Source organism: Episyrphus balteatus, chromosome 3 (assembly GCF_945859705.1).
Source record: "Episyrphus balteatus chromosome 3, idEpiBalt1.1, whole genome shotgun sequence".
NCBI classification, from domain to species: domain Eukaryota; kingdom Metazoa; phylum Arthropoda; class Insecta; order Diptera; family Syrphidae; genus Episyrphus; species Episyrphus balteatus.
In genome coordinates this window covers 62,108,601-62,135,952 of record NC_079136.1, presented here as the reverse complement: position 1 = coordinate 62,135,952, position 27,352 = coordinate 62,108,601, and the positions used below count along the sequence as shown (strand labels likewise).

The following is a 27,352-nucleotide window of genomic DNA, read 5'->3' as shown; positions in this document are numbered from 1 at the left end:
GCACCCCCTCCTCAAAAAAACCCCCATCTTCAAACTCACCCCCATTTGCCACATTGCTGGTTTATACTTTTTGCTCTACTTTAACTCCCACTTTTTGAAATTCTAGAAAGTAAGAACCTGAAGCCGATGCACATGTGTATATTATATTAAACTTCTTCTGTTGTATATGTGTGTGTGTGTGTTTATATGTATATTTGTTGTATGAGAAAATCTGAGCTTTTCTTAGAAGACGGGATACAATTATTGGTATATTTGAGTTAGCGTTTAGCAAACATCCTTGACAGAGAATGTTTGCAAGGCAAAAGTTTGTTGTTTTTTTTTTCTTGTATTCAGCACCCAGCGCTGATCAGAGATTGAAAGGGGTTTATAAACTGCTGGAGTGTATTTTGTTAGTTATTAAATTAATGTGTCAGTTAGGGCGGACTTTGAAGGATTGTATTTTTTTTATTTGATTTTGAAAGAAATTTTTTAAAAGTTTTTATGACATTATAATAATGTGGAGGCGCTGAGAAATAATAGAGGTTATAAGGACATTTGCTATGGTTGTGTTAATGAAGATTAAAGGTATCGGTGATACTTGAAAACCAAGAATATTAGCAGTCTATGAAAATATTTTGCGTGAAAGGGTGTTTTTTTGGGAAGAAAAATCCGCAATAAGAAAGTTAAAATTAGAGCTGTAGCAAATCGTATGTATTCGTTACTAAAATGCGGGTATTCATTTCAGTAACGAGTAACGAAACGTTACTTTCTAAACAGTATCGTTACTCGTATGTTTCGTTACTGGGTACTGAAGTAACGAAACATACGAAACGTACGAGTAACGACGCGATTCCAGTTTCAATACTAAATCCGATGTAAGAGATACGAAATGAAGTGATTACTCAATTTGTCGCATTTCGCATCTCGTATCGGTATCGTTACCATAGTCAGAATGCTAACTGCAGATAATTATCTGGAGTTTACTTTTGTCTCGATTAAAACAGTAGTGCCAAGGTTCAATAATCATTGTGTTATCGATAATTTATACAGAAATATCAAAAGAGACGTTTTTGTGTTTTCTCTATTTGGCCGAAATATGTATATCCACGACGCAACCAATCTGTTTATGGCCTTGGTGTTAATAGTATTGATATTTAGCTTAAGAATGTACAAAAGTTTTTTGGTTTTTCAAAAAGTTAGTTTATTTTCGGTGCAAAATTTTCAACACAAAAAAAAAGCAGAGAAAACGAGGTTTGAAAATCACTCTCAATAGAAAAAATAAATGAAAAATTGTTCGACATGGTTGTATTGAAGTGTTAATATTTCGAGATCTGCGCGTTGCACTTTTGAAATAAAGGTCTCTAAAGAATTGTGATAAGATTACTGAAAGAATATAAACAAAAAATTACCAAAGTTTTGTCTAAAAACTTGGAAAATAATCAAAAAAGTTTCCACGTTTGATTAAAAAAAAAAACGGATAAATTTAGGTCCATTTTCTTCACTCGGAGTTGAACATAACTTGAGAATTTTTAATATAAAAATTCTCAAGTTTTGTTCAACTCCGAGTGAAGAAAATGGACCTTAATATAGCTATCTTTAAACTGTTATTACATGAGAATGCCGCTACTAATTTTAATGTTTATGACCTTAAAATGTAGCTTAGATTATGGAAATTGTTTTTGGTTTTTTTCAAAAAAAAAAATTTTACACCCTTATACCAATGTACGAAACATACTTAAAATACCAAACATACGAAACGTATCAAATACATGAAATATACGAAATGCACGAAACACACGAAGCATGCGAAAGTAACGAAAGTAACGAAACATGCGAAACATGCGAAACACACGAAACATACGAAATATGCGAAAAATGCGAGACATACGAAAGTAACGAGTAACGATATTATTGATGCGGGTACTAGTATCAAAACAAACGTATACATGCGGGTACTCATTTTGTCGTTACTTTTACAGCCCTAGTTAAAATCAATTTTAGAAATGATAGCCTTACTAACTTAAAACAAAAAAATGTATTTGTCATGTGAATTATGACTAAAATAGGTCTGTACATTTTTTTTTTAAGGTAAAGGGTGTTTTTTTTTAATGTTTAGAGAAAATGTGAAGGTGTGATGAAAAGTTGCACAAACTAAGTAATAATGAAATTCAGAAATTATTTTCCATTTCAGATTAGAAACAAAAATCTAAAGGGCTTAGAAGAATATCATGGTTAAAAAGAAATGTTTTTGGTTGAAAACAAAATTCATGAGCCACCCTAATGAAATGTGGTTATAACGTTGCGTTTAAGATAGAAACCAAGAATAAGGTGCTATATAAAAATTTGGATCCTTCATGAAAATTAAGAAAGGAAATCTTTTTGACATGTTTCATGAGGGTACCAATTTTTTTTTCTTTTTTATTTAATTTATTAATTTTACCCGTACTAACAAGAAATTGGGGTGTAATCTGTAAACTGACTATTTGGTTTATTCTCAAAAATTTTAAAATTTAAGTTTAAGTTCTGTATAAAAAATTGTATTAAGCCCCAGTTTGTTGACAGTCGATTATCTTTTTATCAAGGATTATTCCATACAAAAATGCTTGATTAAAAGATAATCGGCTTTGAACAAACCGGCCCTAAATCTAATAGCTATGAAAAATATATATTGTTAATTTTTGACTTACAAACTTATTTCTCTTCATCTTCTCTGACTTACCTGAAAAAAAGCAAAAAATATAGAAATTAGTTAAAAATATGAATACTAGCAAATATAGTATAATTAATGTGAAATCATAAAGCTTTGTGAAGAAGTACCTACACACACTAAAGAAAAATTAAATTAAATTAAAATTAAATTAAATTTTAATTTCGACAAAAATAAAAAAAAAAAAACAGATTTTTTTTTTTAAGTGGGTGTATAGAAGTCTCGTTATAATGGTGACAATATATTTTTCTGGAATTGTGAATACAATATTCGAATTCCTCGGAAAATTCTACATACATTTCATACAAGTATTCTCTATAAAATATGAGCCATAAAATAAGTTCTAGTGACATGAAAAAGTAGAAGCCAAATTCGCAACTGTGTGCCTATCACGTCACAGAAAATAGGTGTGCCTACAGAGGGTCTTAAACAAAAAATTATCGTTTTGTCTTTGATCATTGATTACACAGATCTTTTAGAAAATTGTTTTTTTTTTTTTTTAATTGATTCTACACACGAATTTTAACAACCAAGAAAAAATGACTTATGATAAATTCTTGACAAAATTGTTAGGACTGTCTTTTATCATTCGTGAAATCCACAAAAAATTCTACAGAGATTTAATTTAATATAAAATTAAAAGATCCTTTATTTTGATTATTTTTTTTAAACTACTATTAATTTTGATTTTGATTAAAACAGGATTTAATGTTATGAAAAAAAATAACTATCAAACTCTTTAAAAAGCCATAAAACTTTGAAGTTTTAAACTTCAAACTGAATTTCAAGATTATTCATCCTACCAATGGACCCATACGACTTTTTAAGGCACTATACAATTTCCAAAAAAAAAAAAATACAATGATTCTGTCTTCTTTAATCTTTTGAAAAGAGTATTAGATGTCAAAATTTTCGATTTCAGAATCTATAAAATACAAATTTATGGCTTTGGCTTTTGATTTCACTCCCGTAATTCTCGTAAGGCCAATAATCATTGTGCACAATGTCATAGATAACATTTTCAATTGCATACTTGCATAATTTTCATGCATACTTGCCGGCTTCATTTTAAATATGTTAGGTATACGAAAATCTTTCCCATGTGTATATGTATAGGTGAAAAATACATTATCGCTGAGAAAGTTTCTGCTCAAAAATATTTATCCTAACTTACGTAATTAAATTTAACTCAAACAAAAAACGTTTATCCTTCAAATAAAATAAAAACAAAAAAAACTAAAGCACGAACGTCCTTGCCACATAAATTCAAAAATTCCTCATTGCAAATAAATTTAAATGAATTAATTCACACAAAATATAATATGGCCATGTCATTTCCGTTTTAATTTTGCACCAGCACATTTTTTTTGTGTTTCACATCCTTTTTGCACATTGATCTGATTTTTGTTTTATGCTTAATTAAAATACATACATCTTTGCATATCTCTGTGTGTGTGTGTGTAACATATATTAACTAACTGGCATAAAAGTTGGCAAGCAAACTACTATACATGTTTTTTTGTCCTTTTAACCTGTTTTTTTTTTTTTTTTTTAATTCTTTTTGTCATGATCCCCTTAGGTAAGGATTTATATTCTCAAATAATATCGTTTATCCTTTGGCAGGACATAACAAATATCTATATGTATGCAAACAAAAAAAAAGGAAAAAAAAACTTTTTGGTTATGAAAATGGTAATTCAAAGGGATAAAAAAAAAGGATGATTGAAGAAAATGAGAAAAAAAAACTGGCACACTTTTTACTTTCTAAAACGCTTAAAACCAACTTTATACCAAAACCGCAGCATTATCCTTTTAATCAGTGTTTAATATAGGCAGCCAGGAATAAACCTTCTTAAAAAAAAAACGACGACGATGATGATGATGCTGGCGATGGCGTTGGCGTATATTTTTGTTGGTAAAAAAAACAGGATTTTTTTTTATGTTATCCTCACCTTAGGGTATTTTTTTTTTTTTTATTTTGTTGGGTAAAAAATGTGGCAAGCACTTTTGGTTGCTCCAATGCTCCAAAGACAAGAATACTCTCCGGAAATAACAGAAAAAAAAACCAAAAACGTGCAGCTAAAAGAGAAATCTCCTTCTGTTATATCCATGATAATGATAAGCGAAAGGAGTTTGCCTTTTTGGAATCATTTTTCTTCATTCATAATTTTTTTTCTATACTACCGCACCCTCCCACCTCCTTGTTGGAGTTCATCCTTTGTAGTCATTTCTTTTTTTCCCTGGAGCGTTTGTGATTATGGTAAGTTTGCAAAAAAAAAAAAAATAGAACAGAAAATTATAAAAGATTGAAGAAAAATGATAATTAATTTTCAAAAAATCAAGTGAAAACAACGTGAAGGGTTTCACGTAAGGTATTTAAATTTTTTATGTTTTCTTTTATATTAAAAAAAAAAAGAATATAGGAAAATATTTCAAATAGTTGATTGTTATCGAAAGAGGTCATTACAGAGATGATTATGAGGGAAAATTTGTAATTCCAGGACTAACTAAATTCGAGTTAACTCAATATTAAAATCATTGCCCTATTTTTTGTCTAGAGACATTTATTTGAAAATTTTTTTTTCAGATTTTTTATAAAGAAGCTGAATTTTTTTTAAGGAAGCAGACATATTATATTATACATCTCATTTTAAGTACAGTCGACTCCCTGTAAGTCGAACTTTCGGGAAAACTGGTTCGAGTTAGAGGGAAATTCGGCTTAGTGGAATTAATTTAATCTTTTTGCTTCAAACTTTTTCATTACAAATAAAACAAAAATTTGAGTTAGTGGGAAATTCGACTAAAAGGGAGTCGACTGTACTGTACTCTCTACGGTCAACAACAGCAAAAATGCTGACGAACAAATATCATCGATTATTCCTTATGGGCAATCAATTATTTATTTTCCTATTTATTCCTTAGTTCATCGGTAGGTGATATTCGAAATGAAGCATATCAAAATATTTACGAAAAAATACACATACGCCACAGTGACGCACTTCGGCCATAGTTTTATTTTCATTGCCCCGTAATGGTTTCGTGTAGAAAAATAATTCCAAGTTTTAGTCAAATTTAACATTACAATGATGGAGACTTTGAAAAAAGTGTTTTTCGCCATATTCATTTTGCTAGAAACTTGGTAGATGATTTTTTCGTAATTTCCAACCCGTTTTTTTTTTTTAATTTTTCAATATCTCTTTTCTAACGTATAACGTATATATTTTGTAGTCGAGTCAAAAAAATACAGAATTAAAGAAAAATGTTACTCATACACCACAGTGACCAACTATGATAATGACTTAGTTAATTTTTCGTATATTTAACGCTTCATAAACGATCATAAATAATAAAGTTTTAAATAAGAGACACATATGAAACAGTTATTTTACAAACATTTTAATGTTTGAAAAAATTATTTATTTAAAACCCCAATTCAATTATTCATACCCTTTATCCATTCACTGATCAATGAGAACAAAAAACACCTGACACCGAGAGTATAAAAGTTTAGCCAAAAAAAAAAAATAATTTTTTTAGTTCTTTTTCAGTTTCCAACATTTAATTATAAACTTATACATTCGAACAGATTGTCCTCTCCCAAATAAAGAAAAAGAAACAAAAAACGAAAAAAGAAATCAAAATCCTTTGACCTTTTCTGCATTATCAATTAATGAAATAAAATAAAAGAATCAGGAGGATAAATTAAAAAAGTTCCCTTTTTTTCTTCTTTCTTTTATTTTTTAATTATCAAACACCACCGAAAAAAAGATCGCCTTTGATTGAAGTGAAAAAAAAAGGATAATAGAATTACCAACAATAAAACAAGAACAAAAATAAAGAAGTTCAATCGTGCACCCAAATCAACAATCAAATTCAATGTTTTATTTAACAAAAATTCCATTCATCTCTCCACCCCCCAATATCTTTTATATGTATATATAAAATCATGAAAATAAAAGGATGACTACAATCAATAAACCGTACCCATCTTCCTTAAAAAAATATAAAAAAAAAAAGTAAAAAAACAAAACGACTCCTTTTGGCCGATTCATTGACAATTCAAATAGCACAAACGAAGCGGAACATTAATTCCCAAAATACAACGATACTACATATTTCAAATAAACGGATTGCTACCTACATCTATAAATTTTGGGTCATCGAAGACCCGTCATCAATCAGATGAAGAAAAAAAAAATTATATAAAAAGAGAGAGAGGATCCTTCAAAGGACCCAACACAAAACAAAAAAAAAAATATATATATAAGGGAATTATAACTTAAACAAAAAGAAAACAAAAAAAAAAAAACTTTTAAACGTTTCTTTTGTCGTTAGTCCTTTCGATGAAGTCCTTTTTTGTCCAAACTCTAAATGTCAGACAGTTTGTCTTTATACGCCTTTACACCCTAGAAAAGTGAATTTGATGGAGGAATTGTACAAGGAACATCCCTTTGACACATCGAAATGGGGACATTTTGTTTTAAAACAGATAAAGCCATCCTTTGGGAGGACGAATTTGGCGGCGACGGTAGGTGGTTGGCAGCGGCGACAACGAAGATTACTTTAGTATACTGGTACTGGAATGGATTGATGGTAAAATAGATATAGCGATTGGAAAGTTCACCAAAGTGCAGGAACGGGTTTCCCAGCTAAAATTAACCTAAATTGGACTTTCAGTAAATCAAGTCTTGAGGCTAATAAACATTCGATGTTATTTCGAAGAACATTTAGGAAGGATGGGAGTTCAATCTCTCTAACGGTCTATAATATACACTACATTCACATGTAAATGTATATATTAATAGTTCATCAAGTTGTTAATTAAATTTTGTGGGGAAAGTCAATACATTTCGGTCTTTAGATGTAGCACAAAAGCTCTATATATGCCAATATCCTTTCTGATCTGAGTGGACGAACATACATATACACTAACTAAATGAGAGAAAATCGACCTTCTATAAGGTTTAAGGGGGTTGAAGGATACAATTATGGAAATTGGTGGATATTTGCCAAACATGCTCGTAACGAAATGTGAGAATTAATTATAATTTCCCAATCGATTAGGTTATAGGCAACCTTCTATTTCTTTGAAATTCTTAACGTGAAAGTAGATAGCATTTACCTTTACGTATAAGTTAATTTGGTTGTGTTTTTGTGTATATAGCTACCTAGGTTACATGTGACATTTGACTTTGTGGTGTTTTTAACATTTCAAAGTTGTCGCAAATTCCAATTAAAAAAGTTTAAATTAACATACTTGGTACTTTTTTTGATAGCTTTCTATTTATATTCAAATCAGTTTTTCTGCACCTTTGGTCTAGACAAAAAAAAAAGTTGTTGATTGTACTGAAATTTTGCTGTAGTAAATGTATTGGTGAATATGTTTTTGTGAATATATGTGTGTATGCATTTTTTTCCATATCTTTTTTTTTTAATATTCCCACGCCTCTTTCCCCCCCAGATACCGCACGCGCTGGGGTCCATTTTCACCGAGTACGAAGTCATTTGCGGATGATTATCGTATCGGCACTTTTTAGTGTTTTTTTAAGGTAAAAACAAATTAAAAAGAACTAATGAGTAAATCTTTTTTAAATGGTTCAATACGAGTTCTTTATTATGAATTTCGAAAAGACAGCTTCAGGGTGTTGTCAGTCAAATGTGTTATGAGGAAGCGGAAGGAGAAGGAGTTGATAGAAATCTTATAAATGAATTTAAGCTCAATGCAAAACTAATAAACTTAAAAAAGAAACAAAACATTTTTCTGTTTTTCAAAAAAGTTTAAAAAATTCAATTTTTTAAAACCGTTTTAATGATTTTTAATTTTGTATCAGCAGTATATAGCTGCTAGTGTGGATGATCGTTTACCAGCCAAACAAACCTAATATAAGGAGCCACGGGAACGGGACCCACAACTCTCTTATCTTATTGAGATGTTCTTTTACATACCAGTTATAAAATTATTTTGGAAAGAGTCATTATACCGTATCTTTCAACTTTCTTTCTGATACAACGCCCTAAAACCAATTCTTGGCATTCGCACAAACTCTCAATTTTTTTAAAAAAATAAAAAGAAATAAAGAAATAATATAAATTTTGGTTTAAACTTTAAAAAAAAAAATATGGCTTTGAGCTCAAAACAAAGAATACCGTTTAATTTCTTGTATAATAAATTTTGTTAGAATTTTTTTTTTTTTGAAAAATATAGTTATTAAAATTTAAAAAAAAATGCTATGCCATTTAAAAGAAAATATTAAGTGAGACATAAAACAAAGTTTCAATTCATCCGTTTGCAACAAATTAATTTTTTAAAAAAGAATTATTGGAACTTTAATTAAAAATCCAAAAAAATATTATTTTTTAATTTTTTTATCAAATTAATATTGAGCCTTCAACCAGGTTGTTCATTGAAATAGGTTAACTTGTTTATGAAAAGGTCAGAAATCGAGAAAAAGGTTTTGTCAAATACTGTGAGTAACGGTTTGAAAAATATTTTTTTAATTTTTTAAGTACGACAGCCGTTTTTGAGAAAATCAGCTTTTTCCATTTTGGTCATATATGGCAAGTACCGTTAATTTTGGTCCAAAAAATCAAAATTCAATATTTCCCCTCTAGGGAATCACCAAGAACTCTTAAATAACAAGTTTTAAGTAAATCGCTTCAGTGGCTTTGGCTGGCCCTCGAGTCGAACCAAGTGAGTCACGGTGGCGTATGTGTAACTTTTTTTTCATCAATGTTTTGATATGTATGTAGATTTCGAATACAATTTCGACAAACGATTAACTAAGAAATAAAGCTAATTGATGAAAGCAAAAGGTTTTAGCTATTTTTGGACTCATCCGCGAACAGAACATGTTTCTATAGGATCTTCCCTGCCACTTTGTGATTGGATGTTTCAGGAAAAAGACGGGATCGTGAAGTCTTCTCCTAACGCAAAATTTGGAACCACTACAAATTGACTCATTTATTGATGCAATGACAACTACGGTTTCCAATTTTTTTTTTCAAGATATCGAGGCAGGTCTTGAAACGTTTTATGAAAAACAATAAAATCGTAATAATGTTTTTATCCCCAAGATTCAATCTTAATCAAAAATATTTAAGCAGAATTTCTGTAACCAAGCTAAAACAGAGTGATTCAATATTTTTGTTCGCAATAATGTGGAAACTTCGTTAAAATGTCAAGTTTGTACAAGTCTTAAGCTTTGGTTAAACTAGTAGTCGGAAAATTTTTCTAAATCACATTCTAAGAATTCAAAAAAAAATAAATTTAAAAATTAATACTGAATACAAAAGGAAATCAATTTTGCTTGAAATCACTCAATTAGACCTCCAATGACAACTTTATTGTGTAGTAGTGACTTCCTTCAAGAAGAACGCAAAGTAGAAACTACATGCATTTACAATTTATTTCTGTTAAAAACCAATTTTTTCCTTCCAAGAACTAGAAAACCTAACTATTTTAAAAGAGTGTCACTTTGTCATTAATAAAGAAACACTCTGTCATTGAATAGACTATACAATGCTTTTCTTGTGAAAATGTATATATAAAATGCAAGATGGTGGTTATGGCCAATACAACGGGCAACGATTAACCTAGTTTTTCGCAAAAATTCTTAGTAAACCCCTTTTCACTATGTTTTCTATAAAGTCGCTATCTTTACCTATGTCATTATGTTGGTTGAATAGCTCATCAACCGCACAACCCATCACAGTGAATTTCTAGGAATCTTAAAATAACAAGACAAGACACAACAATTTATAAAAATAAATGGGTTTTCCTTTGAATCTATTAAATTTTCTAAATAATGTTAGTGAGGGTACTTAGAAAATTCACCCACTCACTTGTTAGAAGGGGTTGGTTTGAAAATTTCTTAAGAGTTGTTCTATACACAACAACAAGGGTATTTTCCTTCAATCAATATTCTAAAATTCACAATGTAAACCAATTACACCGCCAAGTTCTGGGTATATACCTATTTTGATGGGACATTCAATACCAATACCTAAAGGCTTTTGCTATAGGAGATTTGTTTTAACCAAGTTTCTAAAAAAAAAAAACCACTACCACATCCCTCGTTTAACAGAACTTAATCCCTTTAATTAACACACAATACTGTACATCACTGCTTCCACCCTCAACCCCCTCCAAATGGTGTCGCATTATAGCCCTAGAAAATTGCCTGCACGACAAGAAAGCCCTGAAACCAAGAACCTATAAAGAGAGTAGGTATAAGAGTGAAGATCCGCATCTATACCAGGAAAAGAAAAACCAAATGAACTGGCATCCATCACTAGCAACACCATCAACAACATTAATCGAACCTTCTCTGCTCTTCATTTGGTTTGTTTTTTTTTTTTTGCCAATCTCATAGAGCCATCATACACCAACCAACTAACATGAAAGACGCGCCTTGACGCAACCAACCAAACGTTAGAGGTTCCGAGAAGAAAACAACAACGACGACGGACAAAAAAAAGAAAAACCCTTAGCTCATGATTTTCCGCCATTTGTATTTTGTGTAAAAGGAATTAATCGAATTAGAAAATTGAGGTTATTTAGAGAGAGAGAGAAATTAAGTGAAGCTCGATAATTGAAATTTAATGGAGGTTTCTTTTCAATGTGCAATGCGACACAATAAAACGAGTATGTTGGAGGATGGAAAAAAAATACCCAATATTCTGTTAAGGATTCATGAAAACCGGGTAAAAAAAAGGGTGATTTCTATTTCTATTTTTTTTTTTTTATTTTCTTTAATTTATAGCTATTCAACCATATCCATCAGCTGTCAGTCACTCTGAACGAATCTTTTCAATGATATCTTTTAAGGGTTTTCAAGTATTATATACCTACTCACAGAGTATACTGCTATAAGGGTTTTTTCTTTTCATTTGATTGATTCTGATCAGATATCAACTAGTTTTTTTTTTCTTCTTATTTTATTTCATTTTTCAACACCAAAATGAAAAGTGTGATTGAGATTAGTTTTGTTGGAAAAAAAAGCGTAGGACTTTTGAAAAGGTTTTTTGGGAGAAAAAATGTTTTAAAACAAAATTTTAATCTAACAAAAAATAACAGAGGAACCATGGACTTGCAAGAAATTAATTTTAAAACTAAAATTAATGGGAATGTTTCTACAAAATAAAAAAAATGACAAAAAAAGTAACAATTTTACTCTTTTTAATGAGCACAAACACGTGTCTTGAATTTCATTTTGGGTAAGCGTCAGTAATAAATATTTCATCTCATTTAATTTTTTGGTATGAATGTGAAGCATAAACTTCAGCTCAAGTAAATAATAAAAAATGTCATTCAATTTTGTACGGTTCACAGTGAGCTTTTGTCAAAAATTGTATATTTAAGCAAAAACTTATTCCAATTTTCCTTTTTCTGGTCTTAAATACCTTATATATTTAAGAATTGAGATTTATAAACAACATTCATGTAGACAAAGAAAACTTTGAAGAACGATTTTGTGCTAAATTAGCTCAGTTATAAGTATGTAGGTATAGCACTATTTTTGTGTCTAAAACCTACTGTTTTTTAAGAAATACATTTCTGACATTTGATCCCCTATGTCGCGACAAGCGGACTGTGGAAATTTCAGAAATCTGCAATTGGTCCCAAAAAGATAAAAATTCGTGTAAAACGTCTAAGAACTTAAGCATAAACGTTCAATTTGTCATCGAAACCAAAAATAAAATGAATCGTTAGCTTTTTGGGACCAATAACAGTTTTTACTGTCTCTTCGAAAAAAAAAAATACCTTTTCACCAAAATTTTTTTTATGAAATCTCTTTACTCTTGCTTTCTATCCCAAATTCAAAGTTTTCACCAAATTTCACAAGAGTGGCCCATAAATTGTATTTTCACTCAAAAAAAATTCCCTTTTTAACCATGATATTCTTATAAACACTTTAGATTCCTATTTCTAATCTCAAAAGTAACATTTTTGCTGAATTTCAATATTACTTACTTTTTTCAATATACCCACATTTTCTCTACACCCAAAAAAAAAACACCCTTTCACATAAAAAAAATGTATAAACTTATTTTATTCATAATAACAACGGGAAAGACAACATTTTTAATAAATTTTTAAAGTGTACTTTTTATACGATTGATTTTATCGGACTTATAGCAGATTAACCTAATTTCTCAAAAAAACACCCTTTCATTTAAAATATTTGAATAGACACTTAAGATTCTTAGTTTCTGTTATAAATGAAACATTTTTAGTAATTTTCACTGATGTAAAATTTTTTTCACAGTTTTTTTTTTTTCTTATTCCGAATTTCATAATTTCTTAAAAAAAAACGCCCTTTCACTCAAGATAATTTTGTAGACTCTTAAGGTTCTTTGTTCTTATAAAAAATAAAACCTTTTCACCATGTTTGAAAAATTAACAAAATTTATGTGTTATGATACCATTCTCACACATAACTCAACCCATCAAAAAAACACCCTTTCACCAAAAATATTTTTAAGAACTTAATGAATCCTTTGTCCCTACTCAATCCTAAACCTTTTCTCCCAAATTTCATCAGTGTACCATGTTTTTCACATGGGTTTCGGTTATATTTTACCTGTTGAGGTCAAAAAACAAGCACCCTGGTTTTTAATCGCCAACAACTTTCTTTAGAGCAATCGTATTAACTTAATTTTTATGTCACTAGATTCAGCATAGAAAAATACCTTAAAAACATGTGTGATATGATGATATTCCACAAACAATTTTTTGCACTATATTCTTGACCTTCACCCCCTCCCTCTTGTCCTGCGAAAAAACACCCTTTCACCCAACTTTTTTTTATCCTTGGTTCTTATCATAAAAGCAAACTTTTTGGCAAGTTTCATGAGCGTAACATTTTTTTAATGCCTTTTTTACCTGTACTATTTGTTTTTACGTATAGGATAGTAGCTTATTTCACTTCAGTTCGTTGAGTCATACTGCATATATATTTTTTGGAACACGTTAATTAATTTCTTCAGATGAAGTACAAATTTTGTATTTTTTTAAATTATTGAATTTATAAGAGAAAACAAGACTCATTTTGACGTAAATTTAATATTTCGTTCCAAATTTTAGCCGAATTTAATAAAACCTTCCAGTTTTTAACCAAAAACTAAAATAACGTGATTTTTTTTTTTTTAGTTTTTTTTATTTATAAACTAAAAATTGCAAAATGTGAAATTAAAAAAAAAAAAAAAAACAACATCAAACACAGTGAGCCTGAACAAGTTTAAGGTTGACCTAAAATGACGACAAAAACTAAAGATGAGGCTTTGTTCCTGAAGGCCTCAGCAATAATAATCCGTTTTTCCCAAAATCGGATTAGCTTCCTTTTTCGAGATACCTCTCCTTAACGTGTTTTTTTCGAAAAAAATTCATATCAGCGTAAGGCTCGAGTACTCGATAACTTAGGCGCCGACAATTTAAAACGGTTTTTAGTAGAGGTACTCAATACAATCATTTTTTGTTTTGGGAGGGAGGGTCTATGTCCCCCCCTTTAGGCAGGAGGGGCAATTTTCTAAAAAATCAAATAAAAAATTATTAAAAAACAATGGCAACACTTACAGTTATGAATGATACCTTTTTCAAAAGCTAGAATTGAACACTTAATTAAAGTTTTTAGACCAAGGTATTTTAAACAGTTGTTTTCGAAATAATCGATTTCAAAGTCAACAATTGTGAAAAAGAAGTTTAAAAAAATACATTGAATACTATTTTTGTCAAGACTTAGGGTTTCATTACGGGATAAATTGAGAAAGTAAACTACCTCAATAATATCCTTATCAAATACTGAAAACCATATGTTTCTATGCCTTCTAGTTTTTGAGAAAATTGAAAAACAGGAAAACTACTTTCTTTATCTTAATTTTATTTTCTTGGCTATTTTGCTTTGCCAATATCAAAAATCAAAAATTAAAAAGTACTGTGCTTAATCTACTTCGATTCCATGAATTTGTTTTATTTCCATTTAAAAATGGATCTTAAAAATAAAATTTCTTAGTACCAGTGTGGTACCAGAACGCTCATTAGTGAGCCTGATAAAGAAAGTAGTTTTCCTATTTTTCAATTTTCTCAAAAACTAAAGGCATAGAAACATATGGTTTTCAGTATTTGATAAGGATATTATTGAGGTAGTTTACTTCATCAATTTATCCCGTAATGAAACCCTAAGTCTTGACAAAAATAGTATTTAATGTATTTTTTTAAAATTCTTTTTCACAATTGTTGAATTTGAAATCGATTATTTCGAAAACAACTGTTTAAAATAACTTGGTTTAAAAACTATAGTTAAGTGTACAATTCTAGCTTTTGAAAAAGGTATCATTCATAACTGTTAGTGTTGCCATTGTTTTTTAATAATTTTTTATTTGATTTTTTAGAAAATTGCCCCTCCCGCCTAAAGGGGGGGACATAGACCCTCCCTCCCAAAACAAAAAATGATTGTATTGAGTACCTCTACTAAAAACCGTTTTAAATTGTCGGCGCCTAAGTTATCGAGTACTCGAGCCTTGCGCTGATATGATTTTTTTTCGAAAAAAAACACGTTAACGAGAGGTATCTCGAAAAAGGAAGCTAATCCGATTTTGGTAAAAACGGATTATTATTGCTGAGGCCTTCAGGAACAAAGCCTCATCTTTAGTTTTTGTCGTCATTTTAGGTCAACCTTAAACTTGTTCAGGCTCACTGTGCAAAGACAAGGTCGGATTGTTAACATTCGGAATTGTTTTTGTTTTATCAATATTAAGTATTATTTAAAAATCTCTCTAATTGGTTCATAGGATGAACACTTTGTGTAAAAAATGAGTTATTTGAGGCCAAGCTTAAATAGCTTACATCTCCCATTTAATATTACAGTGACAGTGAAACTATATTAAATTAAAAGCAGACATAAATAAAAACAAGAATACAAAAAAAATAAAAAGACAAAAGACAAACAAACTGAAAAAGACAAAGACAAATTAAATATTTATATCCTTGCGGGTTTGATTAACCTATGCATGCATGAATACATATTTGTTTGTAAATCCGGTTCATTTATTATTTTTAATTAGCCATCTCCTTTCGTTTTCTTCACTCATTAGTCTCAAAACAATTTACCCATAATTTCATAAATTTTTTATATACACATCAGGTAAGTATACATACATTTATACAAGATTCAGGCTTCGTTCTGGAATTTTATATTTTATACGTCCTCTGTATTTTTCATATGCTGCTGTGCACATTAATGAAACCTACCTTTATGCTAGATAACATACAGATGTGGGGAAAAGTAAAAAGTTAAACCGCACACATCCTATTTACTTGTGTTGTTCAAACAAACGCACTATATCTAAGAACAGCTTATGGATTTGTAAAAAAAAAACCTAATGAATAAAATTGTTCAATATGGCTGCGTCCAACGAGTTAAAAAATTCAATGGAATAGTTGGTTGTTTCGATTACGTTTCTAACAAATATACCCAATAGATTTAAAAAAACTAGCAGAATACACTAAACAAAGATTAATTGATTTAATATTTGTTCCCGCTGTAGAAAATCTTATATCAATTTTCTAATTTAAACGGTCACTGGGGCGTATGTGTAACTTTTTCAAACAATTTTTTTTTTTTTCCTTTGCCAAACAATTAATTGGGTTAGTTGATTTTCTTTAAGACTATTTTTCGATCATTACCAATATCTATTTGTCAGTTAGAACTTAACAAATGTGTCTTCAAATTTATTATATTTGAAAAGAACTTATCCATACAAAATTGATCTTACGACTTTTGATCACTTGGTAACTCACGTTACATTCACAAAAATTTTCAATATACAGGGTGTCCCACAGTAACCGCCCCAAATGAAAACCATGGATTCCAGAGATAATTTTAAGTCGAAAAAAGGAAGAGGTAATTTTCGCGTTTTCGTAACGTTTTCGAGTTATTATTTAAATTAATTTTGTATTTTAAAACTATTTTTTTTTTAATTCACTCAGTTTGTTTATTTTTATTAAATGACTTTCTGCAGGTTAGGGATGGGCCGATATTTAAGGAACAGGTATTAAGTAACAGGTATTGGAAAGTAGCAATAACAACTTGCTACTCATCAGGCAAAATACCTGTTACTGAAATAACAGTTAATATTATCGGATCTAAAATTACTTTAAATTAAATTATTTTTTTTTTTTGCAATCCAAAAAAATTTCGGTAATAAGATCTTGATAAAATGAAAAATACCTACTAATAATAATCTAAACAACTTTCTCTTATCCTACAATAAAACTAATTTTATCGGTAATAATCTGTAATACCTGTTACTCGGATGAAAATAATCTGCTTCGTCAAAATTATCAATGAGCTTATAATAACTGTTACTTGCGATAAAAATAATTTTTGATACTAACAGTTAAGGCGAATAATCTGTTAAAAACGCACAAATTCTCCTATAATACCTGTTACTCGGATCAAAATTTTCTTCTTAATCAAAATTATCAAGGAACTTATATTATAATACCTGTTACTTGCGATAAAATTCATCTTTGATATTTGCAGTTCAGGCGAGTAATCTGCCAAAAAACAAATTCTCCTATAATACCTGTTACAAGTCGCAAGTTGTAAGTAACAGGTATTATAAGTTCCTTGATAATTTTGACTAAGCAGATAATTTTAATCCGAGTAACAGGTATTATAGGAGCATTTGTTATTTTAGCAGATTATTCGCCCGCAAGTATCAATCAAAAACTTTCAGAGCTACCAAAATAACAGAGTATGTCTAGTTCAGGCTCAGAAGGACTTTGGAAGCACAGAGCTATTAAGGATAATGATTAATTAACAGGCAGAAAAATGTGCTTGTTTTCTCTTCCTTTAGTGTAAATTTTTTTCACTAACTATTATTTCAGTAACCGGTATTTATACCTGTAATTGTAAGGTAGCAATAACAGGTAGTAACAGTTATCAAAAAGTAGCAATAAAGCCCATCCCTACTGCAGGTAGTCTTTTTTATGTAAAAAAAACTTAATTTTGTTAAGAAAATAAACTAGGCTTTAATAACACTGTGTAACACTCAAAATATACGCCAGCGGAGACCTATCACGTTTTGTAGAACTATTCGCACTGATTACGAAATGGTATTTTAAAATTCCTTATCACCCCCAAAACATGGAGTTAGGGGCAAAAAACGGTTTTTTGGACCTTAATTCATTGAACAAAAATCTAGCTCCGTCAAATTTTTACCCATTTTTAATTTTTTTACAGTTTCTGATAGAAGATAATTATATCTTTTTAACAATGTATAAAACATGTGATTCGGTTAAACCACCTAGAATTTATAAGCTGTCAAAGTTCAAAAATTCCATTTTTTTTTTCGTCTTTTACCCAACTTCAACATCAATTTAAAGTATATGTGTGCAAAACAACATGCTGTTTTAAAAATATATTCTTAAAAAATATTTATTTCCAAATGAAACGAGGTATTTTTTATGAAAATCAGTTCAAAATTGGCTTAGAAAAAAAAAATAGTTATAGACAAATCATTATATTGCTTTCGAGTTCTCTTACTGAATTTCTGACCTCATTTCATACTTCAATACAACCTTTTAAAAATCACTAAAAATAAGAAAAAAATATTTGAATTCTGAAGCAAGAAAGTACGACCGATTACATGACTTTAACAATTTTTTTTTTAAATTCCTGAAACAAAACCAGAGCAGCATTATATACAACCCTTTCAATGCCAACATACGTTACGTGTATATACAATTTAACACCGTGCGGTCTGTGGATTTTCACCGCAATTGTATATAAAATTCTGGGCTTTAACTCAAACTCAAACTAAAGGCATACAAGAGAGGATGAAGAGCGTGGTTAAAACAATTAACAAAAGCTATCGCGTATATCCGCACTAGAATTCAAAACAATGAAAAAAGTTCTTTTTTTCCTCTCATTTTTTTGTTTTACTATTTTGTTAAAATATTGTCAACGTCAGGAGAGACTTTTTAGAGGTGAGAATGACGTGAATTTTACCTGGGAAGTTGAGAATGTAGGTTAAACGTTATAACTTATAACTTGTGTGTACCTTTTTTGGTGCAAACTTCTAAAACAGTCAGGAAGGATTAAAGGGATGTGCGAATAAAAAAAAAGCAAAAAAAAAAAAATATGAAATAGAAAAACGAAGGAGATTGAAACAAAGCAGCTTAAAATTTACTCTATGAAACAATGTTTAGTTAAGCAAAATAGGTGGTGGATGGTGATGATGCAAGGCTATATTTATATTTTGTGTTAAAATTTAACTTGGGGAATTTTAAAATTCATAACTATTCAGATTCAGTGAACAATTTAAATTTTCAATTAAATTTTGTTTTTGTTTTAAAGTTTAGTTAAGTTTCAATATTGACAATATTTTATTTTTGTTTTTTTTGTTAAACATGAAAGAATTGAGGTGGTTATGTTTAGAGCGCTTCTTTTTCTTTTCAATGCAGTTTTTTTTAACCTGTTCTACTATTAATAGAATCTTTATTCTTTCAATTAAATTTTTTTTAACATAATTCCAACGATTAATTAGAGAGTAAAGAAACAAGTCTGAGCACAAGATGGGTCCTGGAATTCGGATTATAAAAAATTCTAATTTTTAAGAAATATTCATTTGTATCATTTGACTTTGCATAAAGTCACTTCTTGAAATATTTAATTAATTTCAAGAAAAATGAAATTGTGTAAGGATGTCTACGATTTTTATTTTTGTTTTTCAAAAGTGAATAATATTCTTTGGAAAATTTAATTTATTATGAATAAGCTTTATGCTTTTGTGATATTAGTAAAAGAATTCTACTTAGTAAAAAATTAAATCATAAAAAACCCACAAATTTCAATTGAATCCGTTTATGAATGGTTTTCCTACAAAGAATGTTTATGTACTCATGTGACATTTTAATATTAATCCTTTCCATACAAAAGTGGGTTGGTTTTGATTTAATGGTAAAATTGAAAAAAAAAAAGTAATTGAAAATCTGAGTTTTTTCGAAAGGAATTTTTTTTTAAATAAATTAAATATCGTATAAATCACTGATTTACGATAGGTGTGCAAAGTTTATGGTTTCAATTTATTATAAACTCACTATTTTCCGTTATTTAAATGAAATCAGAGAAATTACAGTTTAATTATTTTTTGATACGTAGAATTCGATTTTGACTTAATTTATAAAGAAACAAAGTTAATTTGTATAAAATGTGTCACCACAAAAAGAAGGCTCAGTTGATGTGGCTGCTTTTAAAATGCAACAAAGAAGGTTTACTATGGCGTATGCGTAACCTTTTTTAAGCGAAAACCTTAAACTGTTAAAATAATATTGCTTGAAATCTTTTAAATGGTGTTAATATATCTCTTCGTTAAAATTTTATTTAACACACACATACACACCGAATGATCACACGTGAACTTTGTTTATGTAAACTATGTACATTGAAAACAGCTCAATTGAGCCGTCAAATGAACATAAACAATAAGGGATCATTTGGCATACACAACAATCATTCACAATGTGAAATTTTAAATAATTTAAATTTTATTTTCATTAAAATTATTTTAAGTATCATTTCATCAAGTGTGAAGAATTTTTGAGAAAGTGTTTAGTTGCAAAGAAGGAACAAAATATATTGAGATTTCAAAGTGATTAATAACACAGGTCTACAAGATTTTTGGTGCCGAGACTAAGATATACTTTTCTGTAGGTTTTCGGTGTGCTAAATTCGAATCTGAAGTGAGAAATATCCTATCAGCTCCCGTTTTTGAAATATTACCGTTAGAAGATGTAAAAAAACTACTTTTTAGGTTATTCTTTATGTAAAGAAATTGCAAAAAAAAACGTTTTTTTACCATTTTTGATGTAATGCCTTTATTTGAAGATTTTTTAGTTTAAATTATAACGGTTTCTATAAGAACTATTTTCCTTCATTCAAGATCTTTTTAAATCTTTTCGATATCTTTTTTATTGTTCGAGATATCGTCAGTTTTTTTGGCTTCTTGTAATGTATCAAACAGATATCACGTTTTCATCTCCTTTTTGATAAAAACACACTTACTTCATTTCAAAATATCTCATGCAGTAAATAAGATATTGCAAAGATTTAAGAAGGAAAATAGTTCTTATAGAAACCGTTATGTTCTATATTGAAAAAAAATCTTCAAATTAACGCATTACATCAAAAGCTCAAGTAGCACAAAAGTCTAAAATACACCAAAATATTTGGAGTATTTTTTGCACTTTCGTGATATGCATTTTGAATATAAAAAATATACCATTTTCTCGTCTATAATAAACTCCGCTGGTTAAAAAATTAAACCGATTTTGGTATATAAATAGAGCTAGTGGTATAAAAAATGAACTGGTTTTTGGTGAAAAATTATTCCTTTGAAATTGAAAAATACACAATAAATCTATGGATAAAATACACCATTTAAATTATTCTGATTTATAATTTGAACCAAAGTTTATTTTTTAACCTTAAATAGTTTGATGAATTAAAATGTACACTATTTCTTATGAAATAAATGAAAATAAATTATTCTCTATCACAATACAATTAACTAATGATTAAATATGAATTTGAGTGCCTAATTTAAGAACGAAACAAATTCCATCTACTGATTTTAGATACTACCCCGTCTAAAAATCGAGCGCCTCAAAAAATTTAAATGAATTAATGATTTTATTTTTCGATTTTAAAAATCTGGTTTTCAAAAATAATAATTTTTTTGTTGTTTTTACATTTTTTTAGAAGCGTTCTCTTATTATAATATAAACGAATCGAAAAAAAGTAAGAATGCGGGATAATTAGGCCGATATAGTACTATTATAGTAAAATAATTAATCGCTGTATTCATTATTTAAATGTCGGCCATGGAAAAATATGACGTCTCCCACTTATGAAGTCTGGTGAATTTTATGTCCACAGGGTGTATTTCCTACACCAAAGCGAGTGTACAAAATATACCGTTTCGTTTCATTTGAGAATCGAATAATTTTATGCACCAATAATGGTGTATCATAAAAACAATTGAATATCGGCTTATTTTTTGCACGGAATCTTAAAAGAATTGTTGAAATTTTGCACAGAAAAGATGATGGTATAATTTTTATACCATCTTTTTTGATAAATACACCATTTTATTCAAATTTCTCAATTTTACACCAAAATTAATGAATTTACACCAATTTATACACCAGTGTGCTACTTGAGAGTGGGAAAAAACGTCTTTTTGGCATTTTCTAACGGTAATATTTCAAAAACGAAAGCTGATAGGATATTTCTGACTTCAGATTCGAGTTCTGCACACCGAAAACCTATAGAATAGTATATCTAAGTCTCGGCACCAAAAACCTTTTTTGCTAACAAAATTGTTGAGATTTTTTGGATGCAGTCAATTTTTATCACAAAATAAAAAAAAAACAAATACTCTCTATTATCTATGTATCTTGCTTATTAATTAAATTCATCTATCTATCAAAATAAAATAGAAATAAATACAAACAGTTAAAAACGGTCAATAAATTCGCGTGAAAAAAAGTAGGTAGTTTTCCTGTTATTTGGTGAAAGTCATTTTAAAAATCCAAATTTTTGCACGGATCTTAAAATATTAACTATTAAAAACTCATAAATTGAATGAATCGGTTAAGATGAAATCGCAATCTATACTACACTGCTTACAGGTTCAGGCAGAACGGGAGAATGAGTAATATTAAGGGAAATTCTAAATTCTTAAAAATTAATATCTTAACCCATTTCCGGCTAAGGTTGCGTTTTAGCAACCTCATGTTAGAAGACTTCTGGAACATAACTGATTATAGATTTAAATAAACAAAAAATTATTTGGAAAGAAAGTCAAATTATCTAATCGAGCTTTTTGGGGCTATGAAAATTCGAGTTTTTGTAAATTTTGAGGTAAAATTTTTGAACTTTTGAAAAATATAGCCAAAATTATAATTTTTCTAAATAGTCTCAACTACAGGTAAATAAGGGTTCAAATTATATTCTAAAATAGTGCTGAAGTAATTTATTTGAGTTGCCTGCTTGTCAGGTAAGAAAGCATTATGTTGCGTTTTCGCAACGCTCGCCGAAAGTGGTATCAAAATTTTTGAAATAATTTTTTTTTAACATGGAGTATGAATAAATTTTATTTGAGTATTTTTATGAAGAAATGAACCAAATAAAGATACAAAATTTGTAATAAGTTATACATTATATTTGGTAATTTTATGCTTTCAAAGAATGGGATTTTGTGTAGTATTTGTCGAAGTATTTTTGCAGAATCGGGATATAACATTTCTTGGAGGAAAATCAGTGTGGCTAGAACACTTACAACGTAGAAATGAAGCACTTCATTGGGATTTCCTTCAGTTTGGATATCTAGTTCATTGTTTCTTTCTGATCGCAACAGTGAATCTACAACAAATATTCTAAATTCTAGTTTTGGCATTGGTGTTTCCTTACCAAACTTTTTGCAAATGCCATATATTTCCAATACTTTTAGAAACGCTTCATCCAGTGCATTTGATAGTAAAATATAATTGATCAATTCGAATCCGATAATTTGCTTGTAACGTTATCATATAAATCAATTCCACCCATTGTTATGATGTTTTCACGAATTGAATAGGGCATTGGAATGTTGACAAGTTTTCCCTTTATTCGATCAATCCGTTTTTCCTGATTGATTGGTGGATCCATTAAATGATTTGATAAGACTGTTAAAATTGTTGTTCCAGCGAACAGGTGTAATTTAATTTTCGCTATCGAATGCAAATTCAATGAAACCAAGACTTTTTTCATTTGTTTCAGTTCGGTCAACTACGATTTACAACTTCTATTCTCACGAACTATGAATGTAAATACAATAAGAGTTGGTTCTTCGCTATGCATTGAGAATAAATCAAATTACCTATTAGAAAGACAATATCTTAGTTAAGAAAACTTAAAAAATTTGTTGATTGTTACCGGGTGCTAACTTGGTTTATCGAATGGAAAATATAATGTATAAGTTATTACAAATTTTGTTTTTTTATTTTCAACAATCTTTCATTACTCAGAATATCTTTATTTAGTTCATTTCTTCATAAAAATACTCACATAAAATTGATTCATACTCCATATAAAAAAAAATTATTTCAAAAATTTTGATACCCCTTTCGGCCACCCAAAAGCTTTTCCAAAATTTTTTTTTCAGATTTTTTTTAATTGGACCAAAAACAGATAGTGTGTAAAATTTCAAGTTTCTAAGTCAACTAGAACAGGTAGCCGCCGGAAATGGGTTAAATAACTGCCAACATAGCAAAAATAAAATGCACGACTGGGGCCGCACGTACTTGCTCTTGCAGTTCAAAGCACTTTTATGTTAGCTTATTTGTAAATTATAAGAGCTTCCTCTATATACATTTCTAAGAAATTTGGTTGATGTAGGGGAAAAGCCGGCCAAATGTTTAAATAGAATTTTATTTTGTTTGACTTGATTTTTTTGAGAAAAACTAAAAATGCAGTTTTACTGCAATTACTTTGAATATTACGTATGCAAAATTTTATCAAAATCATTAGAGCCATTTTTGAGAAAATTGCAATAATTCCATAACGATGTACGGGAAGAGCCGACATCCGCGATTTAAAAAAATGTAAAGACCATATTTCCACTATCCGTATTTTTTGAGAAAAACTAAAAACGCAGTTATATTTGAACTATGTAGATCATTACGTGTGTTAAATTTAATCAAAATCGTTAGAGCCGTTTTCGAGAAAATTGCAATAACTCGAAAATGTTGTATGGGAGGTATACGTTCTAAGCGAGATATTAAAAAACAAAAAAAAAATCAACCTTGGAAATTACGAAAAAAACATCCATACCAAATTTCAATAAAATCCGTCCACCTGTTTAGGCTGTAGCTACTTGTACAGATTAACGCACGGACGCACAGACCGACGGACGTCATGACGAAACCCACTTTTTTGGACTTCTCCATCATCGTAATGTTAGTTTTGATTCAAATCACGAATTTTTTTTGACACGAAACCAATACTAAACTTGCCCTATAGAGCAAGTAACAAATAAACTGTTCGGCTGACCGGCCCAAGTTTGGTAAACTTACTTAATACCTATGTATATTTGAAAAAATATTGGTGTCTCTTATGATACCAAATTTGTTGTTATTTTTTTTAACTTTATTTGACTATAACGTTTTAAGACATTTTGCAATATTTTCTTGAATGGTTTTTACCTCCAAACAAAGTAGGTATGCTATAAATTTTTTTTTAAAGAAAAGAATTTTAGTATTTTTTTTTTTTTCAAAATCGTTAGATCCATTTAAAAAAAATCGAAATCTCATATCTGATTGTAATCTCGAGCTCGATTATTTTTATGAATCTTAAATTTGCCTCACATAGTACCTACATATATCGCAAGGAAAAAACGGTTTTAAACTCTCCTCAGGGATAAACTTTTAGGACCTTCATTTTTTCATCAACAACATGTTTTCGAAATTGATTCATATCTTAATTTCAATTTTCTACTAAACCTTAATCACACAGGTAAAATAGTTTTCCTACAGTTACCTCATTTTTATTCCACATTCATGCAAACAGGTAATTGTCAAAAAAAAAATTTGCATAAGAATAAAAAAAAATAATGCAACCATAATAATAAATTGTGCAGGGCGTGTCTGTATCTATATATGGCCTTTTGTTGAATTATATAATATCCTTTTTTTATATAATGAAATCCCTAGATATTGCAACTTACCTCTAGTCGAAATAGCTCCCTCTGCTGACGTTAACAAAAGTCCTAGATGCAAAAAGCAACTGAAGCTAATTACAATTAAAATGGGACAATTCATTCTCGCTGATACAGATGTGGTTGTTCCTTTCGCTGTTGTTGTTGTTGTTCTTCTTGTTGCTTCTGATTCTGTATTTCTTATCGTTACTGATGTTTTTGTTGTTGTTGATTTTGTTGATGGGATTCTTTTAACCATTTTTGTTGTTGCTTTTACTGCCATTTCGCAGGATGAAAAAATGTTCATTTTTTTAATTCCAAAGATGAATTAAAAAATTTACAAAAAAAAATAATGGTTTATCTCTTTTACCACACCAAGTTTTTTAACGGGTTTATCCTTATTTTGTGTTGAAAAAAAATATATATATATATCACACACATACAGACATAGAATGAAGATAATGTCTAAAGGAATATACAATTTTTTTTTTTTTAAACAGGATATCCCAGATAGAAAAACGTTTTCGTTGTAATATTATTGTGGGCTACCCTTTGCGGAAGTTCTTTTTGCGTTAATCGTGGTGAGTACAAAAGGCAAGCAAAAAAAATTCTTAACTCTTAATATTTTCGTTTTTTATATTTTTTCTCTTCGTTCTCTTATTTTTTGTTGTTGTTTTGTATTTGTATGTGAATTACTTTTAATTGCAATTTAATTCTGTAAACGACTTGTGTACAGTAATTTTTTTTTTCAATTTGGGTCGGTATATTTGCAATGTAATTTTTGTTTTTTACTTTTTTCCTTGACTTCAATTAAATTTGCTCGTTTTTATTTTTTTGTATTCAATTTTTATCCGGAAATTCTGCTGTACCTACAAACATTAGATTTGGGCCAAACACAAAAAAAAAAAACTGATAAAGCCAAAAATGGTTAATTAACATTCATAAATGTTATGATTGAGGCTTAAAAGTCATCACCAGTTGGTATTGTTGTATTATACAAATGGCGGGTTTTTTTGTATTAAGTAAATCGGTGGATATAGATGATGATGATGTTACGTTGTTGTTGTTGTTTTTATTGTATGGCTCATTTCCCATATAGTGCCAGGATAATTTAATAAAAATTGTTTAACTGGTGATTAATCAAAATCAATGGCACACTGATTGTTTGCAGACCGATGATGTTTTGTACATTCAAGTGAGTAAGTGAGTGTATATGTACGAATATAATGCGGTTATATTGGATCCTTTATATCGAATATAATACTCAGTTTATGCTGTCAACGTTGTCAACGGTCATTTAACGCAAGGTTGCGTAATTTAATTGAATGGATATATTCCTGAAAATAAAGAAGAATAAAAAAAAATTAATGAAATTTAAATTAAATATAGGACATCAGCATATTTTTTTTGTATTTTCTATGAAATTTTTGTTATTTGTAATTATGTTTTTATACCAACATTTGTATTGGCTATTATTAACATAATTGAGAGTGTTTTTTCTGTATAAATTTATAATAAAATGCAGGATATAGAATTTATAACTAATTATTACTGTATATTTTGTGAAATTCTATCGTTGACAATAGAGGTGGAATATTATAATGATTTTTATTTTATTTTTTTTTTTTTTTGTTTAATATATAACCCAAAAAGTGAATATTGGATACAATTTTTGTTATCATTTTTTTATTGAGTTGATGTGTAATTGAGTTTAGGATGTCATTAAATATATACCGACTCATGTATTTATTTGTATTAATTTTTGTATTTTATATTTAAATAAATGTCAATTAATTTATTTATTCATTTTGTATAATATTTTTTGGTTTTACTTAAATTTTTAAGGATGTTAAATTGGAAATTTAATGTAAATATAACAACAAATAAATGGATTATGTTTAACTTTTAACTTTATTATTGTTAAAC

The 27,352-nt window shown here is 29.0% G+C and overlaps 1 protein-coding gene across 1 annotated transcript in view; it reads right to left on the bottom strand.

Annotated features, from left to right (window-relative positions):
- The window catches only part of LOC129916967 (neurotrimin), a 273,699-nt gene that overhangs the window by 216,149 nt on the left and 30,198 nt on the right, over nt 1-27,352 (bottom strand). Inside the window, exon 2 of the mRNA XM_055997237.1 lies at nt 25,457-26,763. Within this exon, the coding sequence (XP_055853212.1) occupies nt 25,457-25,733 (277 nt within the window). The 5' untranslated portion in view covers nt 25,734-26,763. The remainder of the gene's footprint in view (nt 1-25,456; nt 26,764-27,352) is intronic.